The 13,255-nt window shown below is 39.7% G+C and overlaps 1 protein-coding gene across 4 annotated transcripts in view; it reads right to left on the reverse strand.

Moving 5' to 3' along the window:
* Positions 1-13,255, reverse strand: part of ARID4B (AT-rich interaction domain 4B) — a 143,016-nt gene that overhangs the window by 15,086 nt on the left and 114,675 nt on the right. For all 4 annotated transcript variants that reach the window (XM_006016345.3, XM_006016344.3, XM_025213420.1 and 1 more), the window contains 2 exons: positions 5,372-5,456; positions 4,319-4,511 (listed from right to left, as the gene is read on the reverse strand). In XM_006016345.3, the coding sequence (XP_006016407.1) occupies positions 4,319-4,511; positions 5,372-5,456 (278 nt within the window). The remainder of the gene's footprint in view (positions 1-4,318; positions 4,512-5,371; positions 5,457-13,255) is intronic.

A 13,255-nucleotide genomic window follows, 5' to 3' on the forward strand; every position in this document is an offset into this window, starting at 1 on the left:
TCTGTATGGCATGATCAGACTGGGAAAGGACAACAGAGAAAAGTGGCAGATCAGACAGGCAACACAAGGAAGGAAACATGAAGTTGAGCATCAGATTAAGCAAGGAGCACGGGGCTGGGAGCACAAAGCAGAGCAGACTGGGAAGGGGAAGGGGAAGATGAGCAGGAAGGGCACAGGGCTAATTTGTGGCATGCTTGACAAAAATGTTGGCCCCCACTATAATAAAGCATCTTCAAGAAACTTCTCCAAGAGATTTCCAAAAATATTTGGACCAGCAGAGAAAACATGCAGTAGTACAATCAAATCTAAATATAACTGCCATATTACTGCATATGCATATTCATCCTTTGTACAATGCAAATGAATGTGGCAGAAGAAACATTTAATATTAGACTTCTAGATGATGTGAAACATCTGATGCCTTGAAGTTACAATTTACAACAAAATTCTGGCCTGCCTTCAAAGCTCAAAATACAGAACAGTAGGAAGGACACACTAAAGTGTTTTTTGCCAAATGAAGGAGACCAATACATCTAAAGTAAGCTTATCATCTTTGAACACTGCTGATACCATCAACTCAAGATCACTATCTGAAACTCGGATATAAAAACTTAAAAATGCCTGAAAACTGTTTGCATTCTCATGCTGTCTATGCACAGCAAGTTTCACAAAAGCCATCTTAATTCAGCTCAATGGTTGTAGTTAAAAATGATTAAATTAACCTTAGTTCAAAAGTTCATGAAATGTTATGTTTACAAATAAAGGATAAAAATCAAGACCTCATTGAAGTCACTGGAAAAATCCCACTGACTTCAAATGGGACCAGGATTTCATCTCCATTTCTAAGACAATGCATATTAACGTGGCTGAAATCAGTATGATGACCATACTGTATGTAATGAATTTGCAAAATAGTAAATAGCCACTGTCAAGTTTTTAAGTCTTTTGGGCACTTTTTTTGGTTCGATATATAGAAGTACACAACACTGCTCCAAACGACTCCAAGTCACTTTTGTTAATGCTGGAAGGGGCAAACTTGGTGGATTTGAAGATTGACACACTAGAACACATTTGAATATTGCTTATGTCTAGGACAGCTGGATACCTGAGGCAGCAAGAACTGCTGGATACCTGGGGCAGCAACCCTGGCTACTAGTTCTGCTGATGCTGCTGCCCTTGTCACCCCAGCTTAGATTTACAATACTGGCAATGCTTCACTAACCATGTACTAAGATAGTCTCTTGTGTAATCAGGCCTGGCAGTCTAAAAAGCAGCAAGATCAGAGAAGGACAATAGCATATAAACAAGGATAATGCGAGGGGATCACTAGAGAGGGGACTTATCTTGAAAAATCTTAACAAAGAAGAAAGTAAGCTTCAGGAAGGGAAAAAGGACACTTGGAACAGGAAATATGTAACTTCCGAGTGTAACAAAAAAAAAAAAATGGAAAATTCAGAAGTAGGACAAGGAAAGAGATGGAGGGAGCAAGAGAAAAAAGGACTATGAAGGACACAAGCATCAAATGTCTCTCTCTCCTGCTGGAAATAATAAGTTTAATTACATTTCATGGGAGCAGGACTGCTCTCCAGAAGTAGGAACCTGAAAGAATTAAGCAAACAAGCAGGTAAGGCAAGTGTCCATCTACATTTGAAGAAAGATATAAAAAGAGAGTTTGAATCTGATGTGATGACTGAAAAGCAGACATTGAGGGAGCCAAGAGAGAAGGGGGTCATGAATGTCACAGTCAGTACAGGAAAACAGGATGAGAGTTACTAGCAATAAACTAATGGTGATCAGGAAGAGTAAGAGAAAAATATGGTAGCAATAGAAACAGGGAAGAAAGCATGCATATTTTGTTTAAATATTAAACAGCAATAAAGATAGCAAGTAGAACATGCATTGCACTTTATTAGAAACAAGCTGAAGATACTTTCAGTTGAATTCAAAGTGAAAAAACCAGAATAAAGGAAACTAATGGCAGGCAGTAGGGATGTGCAAAATTTCAATGAGTGTTTCGTTTCAAAGCTGTTTCGATACATTTCAAGCTCAAAGCAGCAAAATAGAAATGAAACAAAAGGCTTCGAAATAGCTTTGAAATGAAATGAGGGCACTCGAAACATTTCAAGTTTCAAAGCAGCCCTATGGCGGGAGGCGAGGGAGAGCTAGGGCTGCACTCAGAGTGGCTCCAACAGTCCTACAGAGCTCAGCTCGGTGGCAGGAGAGCCAGTGGTGGAGCCAATCCGAGCGCAGCCCTGGCCAGTGGCTCTCCCCTGTCTCCCGCTACCAGGATCAACTCCGTGGGGCTGGTGGAGCCATTGGAGCGCAGCCCTGGCTCTCCCCTGCCTCCTGCCACTGGGCTGCACTTTGGGTGGCTCCGGCAGCCCCACCCAGCTGAGCCTGGTGGTGAGAGGTGGGGGAGAGCCACTGGCCACAGCTACGCTTTGAGCAGCTCCACCACTGGCTCTCCCTTTGCCTCCCACTGCCAGGCTGAGTTCTATGCTGCAGAGCCACTTGGAGTGCAGCCCAGCAGCAGGAGGTGGGGAGAGCCAGGGCTGTGCTCTGAACAGCTCCACCAGCCCCATGGAACTCAGCCTGCCCTCCCAGCACTGCCGGACTCCTCCTAGGGGTGCATATCTCCAGATCTGTGCTCAGGATGACAGGAGACTGCTGCAGCTGCCTCGAGGCAGCAGCAGCATCAGTGTTCCTGGTGCTGGGTGCAAGCTGCACCCAGCGCCAGTCCCAGGCAGCAGCAGCAACCTCCTGTCATCCTGAGCAGATCCGGGGCCTGTACCCCCGGGAGGAGTCCGGCACAGCCCCACAACCTTCCCAGAGGCACGGACCCCAGATCTGCAAGCAGGATGACAGGAGGCTGCTGCTGCCAGCAAGTGACATGAGTCTTGCTTTTTGCAGTTTGAGGTGCAGTTTCCCAGAAACCCCTACACCTATCTCCTTGAAACTTGGCAGGATTCATGTCCTCAGAAGGGGCTACTATCCCAGCAATTTTCACCCGAATCAGGCACGAAACGACAGTTATAGGCATTTAGATGATTCCTCATTGTAGCCTATTGGCGAAACGTCGAAACAGTTTTGACGAAACGAAACAGAACAGTGCTTCAAAACGAAATGATAAAACAAAACACTGTCCCTTCGAAACAGAACTCAAAACGAGATGGTGCTGTTTTGCACAACCCTAGCAGCCAACATAGATGGCAGGAATTGAAGTTATGAGGCACGGCCACTAGTTAAGATTGTAAAGTTCCAGAAAGGCTGGAACTTGAGTTCTTCATTATCTAAAAAGTGACTAAGAGACAATTAGGCATTGGCACAGATCTGCACATTCTGGTGTACCTGTTAATGCCCCAAGGTCATTTCAAAATCAGAGGAGTAGTCACAGGGCACATAAAAAACGCTTTCTGCTTTTGTGGCAGTTCCAGCAGAAAAAAGCAATCCAACAACAGGGAAGCTACATTGTATTTTTCCACAGTAGCCAGGAGAGGACTATTAATCCCTCAGTACCTGGAAAATGTGTCTATCAATTTTTCACCCGAGGAAAAGTCCTTGTTACCTAGTATTTTGTTTTTAAAATATTTTTTAAAACCCCAAACAAACCTTTCTGTACCTTCTGTTTTCAAGGTTATGAGACTGAATTTCAGGGTCTTGGCTTTATTTGGATTGCCCTGGTAGACTACCAGATTAGTGGTGCACAGAGAAGGATGACTTTCTTTATATTAAGAAGGACTAAAAAGTTTGGGGATAGAGGGGTTATTTTTAGTTTTATGCTTTATTGTTTTCTCCACTGAAGTATGAAAACCGTTACATCTTCCCCTTATTTTTCAGTTGAAAGTAGTCTTAGACACTGTCAAAATGCATAATAGAAGCTCTCAACACCTTAAATGAAGGACTGGGATATGGAATTCTCAAAGAATCCTGACACTTTAGTTAAACAGGTATGAAAACACAGAAAAAGGGGTTTATACTTTATAAATAAAAAAAATTCTCAGAATCAGATTTCATTATCTTGATATTTCCATTTTCAGAATCCTGCTAATCGTCTTTCAAATTATTGCAATATCAGAATCCTGCTAATCGTCTTTCAAATTATTTAAGTGTTAAATGTATATAAAACATTCGTAAATAAACAGACACTTGCACAAAGAGGACTCAAGTAGTAGTAGTAATAACAAAAACATCCTAAAAAAGTAAATTTACAAACATTCTTTTTTTTAAATAATTCTCAACTTAAGTTTGGCTTCAGATGCTTTGAACTGTCACTTGTTGACACTGATAAAATGAGTGAATTAGAAAGTATGTACAATACCTTGCAGCCCATTAAGGATAGAAGTAATTTCTATGGATTTAACTGGAGCTTGTTCAGAATTTTTGGCTTCGTTACTATCAAGTTTGGACCCAGTCTCAGGTGATGTGCTGGTGTGAAAGGGTGGTTTTGACATGCGTCGCAACTTACAGTTTTTAGGAGAATATTTCTCTTCCTTGTCTTTGTCAATTTTATTCTAGGTTAAGGAGGAAAAAAGCATTAAGCTTCTAATCTTAACAATTTAATATGAAATACAAATTAGCAATGTTGACAGTCATTTGAACATAAAACCTACAAATAGAAGATATTACATTGTTCTTCTACAAGCTATACTACTGCTGTATTTAGGCCTGTTCCCAAACATTGGTACAAAAAATGTAACTATAATCCAAAGGGGAATGCTGTTTGCATTCCAAGGGCTAGCCTATGCTAAACCCTGTAAATGACACTGCCTACAGAAGGTGCGACTCTTGTGCCAGACCTGGGATTGGAAGGTACCTACATATATTCTACTGATGTGGAAGGAAAAGAGGCAATGTAAAATCAGCCTCAACCACAGGCATGTGATACTACTAGACCCTGTGTTCAGAAGAGTGCAGAAATATCCACAGTGCTGCACTTCTCTGAACATAGGAACTAGTTGTATCTGTATGTGGAAGGAAAAAAAAGTTTACTTTATATCCTCCCATCCAAAGGACCTAAAGACACCAGAGCTGACAAAGGTTTGTTCTTCAAATCCAGCAGAGGGAGCTCAAAAATAGTGTTTCCTAGAATTGTTCTACCACTACTACTGATGAAACTGTACTGTTTGATTTACTTCCTATTCATGCGCCACCCTTAGCCCAGAAGAAAAATGAGGGACAAGATTTTTTTTTTTTTTTTTTTAAATGAAAATACAAAAGCCATGCTTAAAAATACTGTATACTTCTAAAAAGATGAGCAGAAACCAATTTAGTCATGCATCTGCAAGTCTATTTACAAGGAAAAACAATAAAACCCAGGACACACAAAATAAATATAGCAGCAAATTAATCTGAAAGGAAAAAAAAAATCTACCTTTATTTTCTTTCGATGCTTGATTTTTGGCACATTTTTATCAGCAGGTCTCACTATCTTGTCTGCCTTTATCCATTCATCATATCTAAATGTGAAAGCAAATATTATTAAACAAATGTACATATTTTAAGTAAACATTCAAGGTATCATTAAAAAAATTCCAAAAAGGAAAGAAAGTACCAGTATGAAAAAGAAACTGCTTATAGGCAATTAATACATTGTCATAATCTACAGTATAGCAAAATCTCAGATATCTACTTCCTAAGGGCAAAATCCTCCTCATGTTTTGGTAGCAGACTTAAAATCAACGTTCTCCTTTCCTTCTATGCATACAATTTGCATAAAACCACAATGGAAAACTTGCATACTCATGGGAAAACAGATCTGAGTCCCATACTTCCATTCACATTTATAAGGTGAATTCAGCCTGTGTTCTGAATAGCTTTACTAACAAAAAACAATTATGTGAAACCTGACTGCTTGACAAAGAGATGACTCCTTTTGGCTGATTTTCAATGAAGTCGGTAATATCCTATAAAGCTCTCTTGGTGCCCCTCTTGCATTATAAGTTATTTAGTTTAGATCAGAAAAGGTGTGAGCAGTTAAATGCCCTATAAACAGTACCAACATTTTACAACTATCCCAGCTCCTTAGTTGGGCACATGACATTCAAAATGCAAGATAAATGAAACTGATATATAGATATCTATATATGTTCTAAATAAGAAATATATATCTTAATATGACTCGCTGTTAGGGGTTTTTTTTAAGTGTTGTTAGTTTTCTGTTTTGAGCACAGTTCCACAGCAAATGCTCTAAATGAGAAATATATATATCTTGCATGTTGAATATCCTATATTTCTCATTTAGAGCATTTGCTGTGGAACTGTGCTCAAAACAGAAAACTAACAATACTTAAAAAAACCTAACAGAGTCAAATTAAGACTCAGTGGGCGTATCTACATGTGTGCATTTACTGCACAGTAACCAAAAGTACTGTGTAGTACAGGCACGCGTCTATATGTACATGCCTGTGCTGTGCAGTAAATATGGCAACTTACATCAACTTAAGCATAAATTTGATACCTGCATCATGCAGGTATTGAATTTATGTCTGATTATTTACTGCGTAATAACTCACATGTAGACAGATGCCTTACTGGCAGTAACACTGTGTGTATGGACAGACTTGGAACTTTAGTTAATGCACTTTAATGCCTGCACATGTAAACTCCAGCCTATTCCCAGTAACTGCACAGTAAATTTAAGACGGTGTAAGCACATGTGTAAACACGCCCAGTGAAGCAGATTTATAATCCCTTTGCCTGCTTAAGATGTGTACACGAGAAGTGCCTGCATAAGAAATGCATTAATTAAAGAGAGAAAGACAGTGCGAGTGTGAATTATGACTAATGATGATGTAAGAGGAGAAAATGCAAACAAACATCAGCGCTAGATGTACTGCACTCAAAGCCATGTAGGTTTTCCCACACAGATCTGATGTCACACCTTTATTTTGACATACCTCTGTTATTAGACTCCCAGCCTATTCTTAACAATGACTGACAAATACATCTAACTATAGGAATTCTGCAATACTAACCAGTATCTTTTAGGGTACTAAATCAGAACTTCCAACTCTTTTTCACTTATAAACTACATCAAAATTTCTCAATTTATATATTAGATGCATATCTGACCCTATCTGAAAGGCTCAGAGCAGCTTACAATAAGCAAGTAACCCACAGACAGGATTCCCCAAACAGCACTCCAAAACAGAAAAATCCAATTTCCCTCCTCCCCACAACCACCGTTTCCCTACCCACAGCCCCACAAACAAACCCTCCCCCACTAATTTTAGCCCCATCTCTCCCAACTACCACTCACGAAGACATAAGAATCTCTTCCCCCATGCACATACTACCTACCCCCACAGCATGCCAGAGGCTAAATACCGTGCTTTGCTCATGCATATTCCCCATACGAATAAAAACAATGGCATCCCAAAAAAATAGAACAAGAAAAAGGGAGAATGGTGCTTTAGCCTGACGATAGTTCCTGGAACACAAAGACACCCCAATTTTATTTTCTCTGTAATAACATAGGGGCATTTGTTTGCTAAAGAAACAAACAGAAATTTTGAGTTTTCTCCCTTTGCAGACTGTAATATACTGTGCATGATCATACGATCATGGATATGATTGCAATTAAATGATTTCTAAATAAGTCAGTGATACACTTGCTAATAGCAAATTTGTTATTGCTGTGGTTTAAAATAATGTTGTTTTTTTTTTCAAATTAAGCTCACATTAACAAGATGAAAACAAACAAATCTCAAATGGATCTTACACTAGAATTGAACATATTCACAGTGAAAATTAATTGTTCTAAAACTTTCCTTTACATAATTGATCACAGTACTATATGCTGCTGGAAGACTTATTTCACTGATTCTACCTGCTTTCAGCAACAAAAATAATCTTCCACAGACATTACCCAAGTCTAAATACTGCACATGCCTCAAATGATTGAAAATACCTTTTATGTCAGTGTTTCCCAACCAGTGTGCAGTGGCACAAAAGTCTGCCATCAGAAATGAACAGGTATGCCGTGGAATTCTGCCATGGCAATGAGCTACAATAGGTATGAGGATGGGGAATACCTTAACAGGTGTGCCGCAGAAAAATTTTATTAATGTAAGTGTGCCATGGGCTGGAAAAGGTCAGGAAACACTGTTTTAAGCTAGTTGCATTCAAATCCTAAAATTACTACTTCACCCCTTGACAGTCTTGCAATCCTCACATGACACTACATCTCAGACACTGTAGAATCTCCCATAGCAGAATGCTGAGCTTCGAATGTCAAGGACCTGAACACTGATTTTTGGTAAGTGATAGCAACAGCTTTGTTTAGACATTTGGGCTATTTTTAGTCACTTAGGCTATACAGACACACAATTTCCTCTCCTCTCAAAATGGAAACAGCACAGCCAAATCTCCAAGGTGGCTTAAAAATATCAACCTCTGAAGTTAATATCAGTGAAAAATGTTACTTTCTACATTACTTTTAATAACACACATTCCAGAGTTATGAACTTGCTTAAATCTTTAACAGAAAAGGAAGAATTTAGGAGACAATCCAAAAGGACATCTGAGAATCTACAGATGCAGAGAGTCCTAAACTTTAAAAATGCTGCAACTCTAGAGTGCAAAATGATAACGCTGAATCTTTTCCATATTATAATTAATCAGACTTCAAAGAATGTGTTCACCTAAGAAAAGAACAAGAGTTGAGAATGTGGAAGGAAAAGATTTTTCAGTTTTAGAATAAAAGAAACATGCAATTTTAGTAAGAAAATCTTAATGTCAACGAAACAAGTGGAATTCACACAGGTGGGTTATCACCTTAAAACGTATGCTCTTCATAAATTAATCAGTGCTGCACCTCATAGACATGAGCATTACAAAAAAAATTTAAATAAAAAAAAATTTTTTTTTTAAATCAGATTTGCTGTTTATTAGCTCCCTCAGCTCACATGAGTATATAATACAGTCCCTCTGTTCTAAATAGCAGGCATTTGAAAACAAGTAAGTGCAGGAAGTGACCCAACAGGAATATCTCAGGTCTTGGCAAATTTACTTTCATTTCAGCGTAGGATTTTCTATACAAATCTTCACTCTTCAGAGAATTTTGAAGCAATGACTCGTCAGCAATGGAGATGTTGAGTAAAAGATTTTGTGCAACTACAAGACTCACAACAAGCAAACTAACTTCTAGAGGAGATGGAGGGAACACACTTCAAATGCCACCATGATTTCAGTAGAATAATGGATCTAAATTGCCCACTATGGCAATTTATCATAGCTATCACAATTTTCTGTACATTGTATTATCTAAAGGCATATATTGCTTTTGACAGGGTTTTTTGGCCCTATTCCCAAAAGAAAGCAAGACTAGTGTTTTTAAAAAATTGCCTTGGTACATAATGGTGAAAGGAGGGAGGGAGAAGCTACATTTCACATGACACTGGAAATACTTTAGGGAGAAATCCATGATGGAAAAAGAGTCCCTTTATTCTCATCAAAATGAAGAATGCAAGCTTGGCCAAGAAGGACTGAAATTTCTGTAGTATTCTGGTTGAATGACACCAGAAAGAGTGTTTTGAATTAAAGGCAGGAAAGACAAATGAGCACCAAGGTCATAGGATGGAAACAAAGCATTCACACTGTTCTAGAGATGTTCTTTGTTGATCCTTCAGCATTCATCCATGCTGCTGTGCTGCTAGTATAGACCACATGACAAGACCAGGAGCCCAAAGACCAAAACTTCAGAAACAGTTGGAGTCTACAGTACAGCAAAGGTACCCCAGGCCCAGAAGGGCTCCAGAGACAAGGCAGGAAAGACATCTTTCCCCTTCCCTGGGGCCTTTAATCTTCATATAACTAGCAAGGATACCATGTTATCAACCCATCTGAGAAAGACAACTGACCTTGGCAAACCAATATAACCTAAAAAGTGCCAGAAAAACCTTTCAGCGTAGTGTTTATATTGCCCACACGAAGGGACTTTTCTCAACTGTCTTAGCCAGCAGAAATGATCAGAAAAAGAAACAACAAGCAGTTTCACCTCTTACAAAAGAGATCAGTTGCCTGCACAAAAGAGAAGCATCCAGGAAATATATATTTTTGCCATCTGATTAGATCACCTTTTTAAGGGCACCTTGGGAAACTGCTCTGAAACAAGCACTCTGTTTGTTTAAAAAGAATAACCTATATTTGGAAATTGTTTATTCCAAGTCAGAAGGGTTTTAAAGATTCCTGCCATTTTCCTTCTGCTTTATAATAACTGGCTGCTTGTCTATACAAAGCAAAAAGAACACTGCACCAGATGTGTGCATATTTAAACTCGATCTGCACACCTTGACGTTCTTTGAAATATTAACATGCATCTGAGGATGCACTCAGTTCAGTGGCTGCTAATCTCCTTTGGGCAAAATTTCTCCTAATGACTCTGGACCAACAATTTTTAACTGTTTCAGGCTAGGGCCCTATTAAACAATTTGATTCCTACTCTACACTTTTCTATAGTAACACAGTGGCATCAAAAATAAATTAGTTACATCAAAAAGCAACATCAGAAGAGCTCTGAAGACATAAGACAAATAATCTAACCAAACCAACAGCAGTATCATGGTTTCCCCCTGCCCCCACCATTTTGTATTTGTACTCTGCCTGATTTCCCCCCTCTTTCCCCCTTCTGGCTGGGCCTGAAAATCATAGTTACTTGATAACTGATCTCTGAAATTCCCTCAGTTAGTGCTCCCTATTACACATCAGTGTCCTATTCCTCCAGATGCATCAATTCATGCTGCACTGCCCTTCACCCACTTGTGCCCGACAGCTCTCTACCCAAAACTAATCCATTTAAACTGCTCCCCTTTTAACTGGATGCTCAGAAACAGAGTTTTTCCTTATGGACCCAAAAAGAAAACCAGAAGCTGTAGACAAGGAGTCCTTGCCAGCTTGGGGTCCAGCAAAGTTGGGTCCACTGCCAGCTACCCAAGCAAAAAGATTTCTATTCAGTCTTGTGTCAACATGACCTCATGAGGTTGACACATGCAGGGGGCCCTTCTTTCCACACAGGGAAAAGGTTCTGTGAGTACATGTGCTCTGGGGGTGGGGAGGGAAACAGACCCAATTCCTGGGCGAGTGCGATGTCACTAAAGCCCAAACACTGTGCTGACATGGCTGGTCTCATGCCTTGTGCTTTCTAGTCCAACAGACCAGGCATCCCTTGGTGTTGCCACAGCACCAACAGCTGAACTTCTCTCCCCATTGAAGTAGTGATTTCAGCACTAGAACTGTCTCTACAGGCTTAGGAAAACATCACTACATTCAGTTCATGTTTGGAAGATTCACAATCATCGAGATTAGAAATATTAAGGATTTTTTGTTGTTAAATCACAGCTCAATCTCTGCAGAAGTCGATGGCACTCACCTAACAAAGAGTCCTGCTCCTGCTGGGCAGGTGGATTTTTCATGCCCTGGATGTGTCTGTATAACGTGAATAAAACAGACACCTCAATATCAGTTTAGTCAATACCCCTGACTGACAGGCATGCACAGTTTACTTAGAGGAGCTCTCATATTAGGAGTACTAAAAGCTGCAAGGGATTGATAAGTAAATCAAGTAAATCCTGAAATATTAAACAAAGACCTCTATGTTAGCCAAGTTCTGAGGGTCTCATGCAGTGCCACAAGCAGGCCTCTCTCAGAACAGTTGCAACTTTTCTCCAAGGGCACCTCAAATCTGAATATTTTAAAACTGGTTTGTGCTAGTGGGCTACTCCAAAGCATGAAAAACTATAGTGGTAGTGCTTGACAGTCATTTAAATAGTAACCATTATTTCCCCATCCAGATTTCCAAAAGAAAAAGACATAGTGTATAATTTTTGAGTAACTGTGACATAAGTGTGATGTATTTTGCGGTTTCGCACCATAAGGCAGCCAGCCAGCGAGAGTCTGAATAACCTACAATGGAAAGACAGTTAATTTAGAATTTATGCCAAATACACCCTTTGTCACTTGCTACTTGGGACATTCTGGGCATATTACAGGATTACCTAATATTTTAAATGCTTTACAATTCACTTTTCAACATATTTCATCCATATAAAGCTGTCAAGAAAGAAGTGAAAATGTTACAAAAGGAGGAACTGGCATGGATAAGCCCTAAAAAGAACGCAAGATAGTTTTGCACCTTATAGACCAACTAAATCAAACATTCATAGCATAAGCTTTTGTAAGCAGCAGCTTGAAGTCTTTGTTCCAGGGAAACTGCATAATTCAGCAAGTAATCTTGCAAACAAGGGAATCCAGTAATTCTAGAGCAGACAGGTCTGCAATTATTTTCTTAAGCAAAACAAGGAAGGTAATTCCAGATGCATCTAATGAGAAGTCCTCTCTGACAAATGCTTGCTGTTCTCAAAACAGCATGGTAACAGATTTGCCATTTTGTAATTGAGAAGAAGAATCTCAATGTCAGTGATTTCACTAGTTTAATACCATCACCTTTCTCTGCTTTCAACTCAATTCAATACAGAAAACATTTCTTCCTTATCACTGTTGCTTTCTGAAAGAACAGATACATGCCCCTAGGTTTTCACAGCTGCAATGCATGAATTTAAAAGAACAGTTAAACTACCAGCTCTCAATCTAATCACAGATGTCATTAGAATCTAGTCCTACGCATTCAAAACTGACAAAGCACCAAGTCTCTTGGGATTAGATTTACTGACCCAGTCTAACACCAAAAAGAAAAATAGTTGATACTAATGAGATGTAAACTTAAATTTTCTGGGCAACCCAACAGCAAGAAGGATAATTGCATTGTCCACTCTTTGATATGCCAAGTTAATATTGGATCTGAGCTACGTAGGAGTTTGTTCTAATGAGAGAACACACATCTGGTATTTGTACTAGTCCTTCTACTACAGGTGTGCGAAATGGGCCGTATGCAATTCAGATTTGGCTTCGGCCCAAATCGGGGACAGTGATTCGATTCGTTGATTCGGATCACTGTCCCGATTCAATTCAGCTGAATCCGGATCTGAAGATTCGATGCAGATTCAGAGAATCAGCGATTCAGACACAGACACAGCTTTAAATGTTTGGTTGGTTTTGTTTTTTTGGGGTTTTTTTTGGGTTTTTTTGTTTTTACATATGTCAAGGTACCAGGTGGCTTGTGAATGCTGAGATGCTGGGGCGGATGGAGCGTCCCACAGGAGCACAGGGGGCCCCCCAGTGCGCTCAGCGGCAAACCTGGAAGTACTTGTGATCCGCTTTTGGGTCTGCCACCAAGCATACTGGGGGGGGGGGGGGCCCC

This window comes from Alligator sinensis, unplaced genomic scaffold (genome assembly GCF_000455745.1).
Source record: "Alligator sinensis unplaced genomic scaffold, ASM45574v1 scaffold93_2, whole genome shotgun sequence".
Classification (NCBI taxonomy): Eukaryota; Metazoa; Chordata; order Crocodylia; family Alligatoridae; genus Alligator; species Alligator sinensis.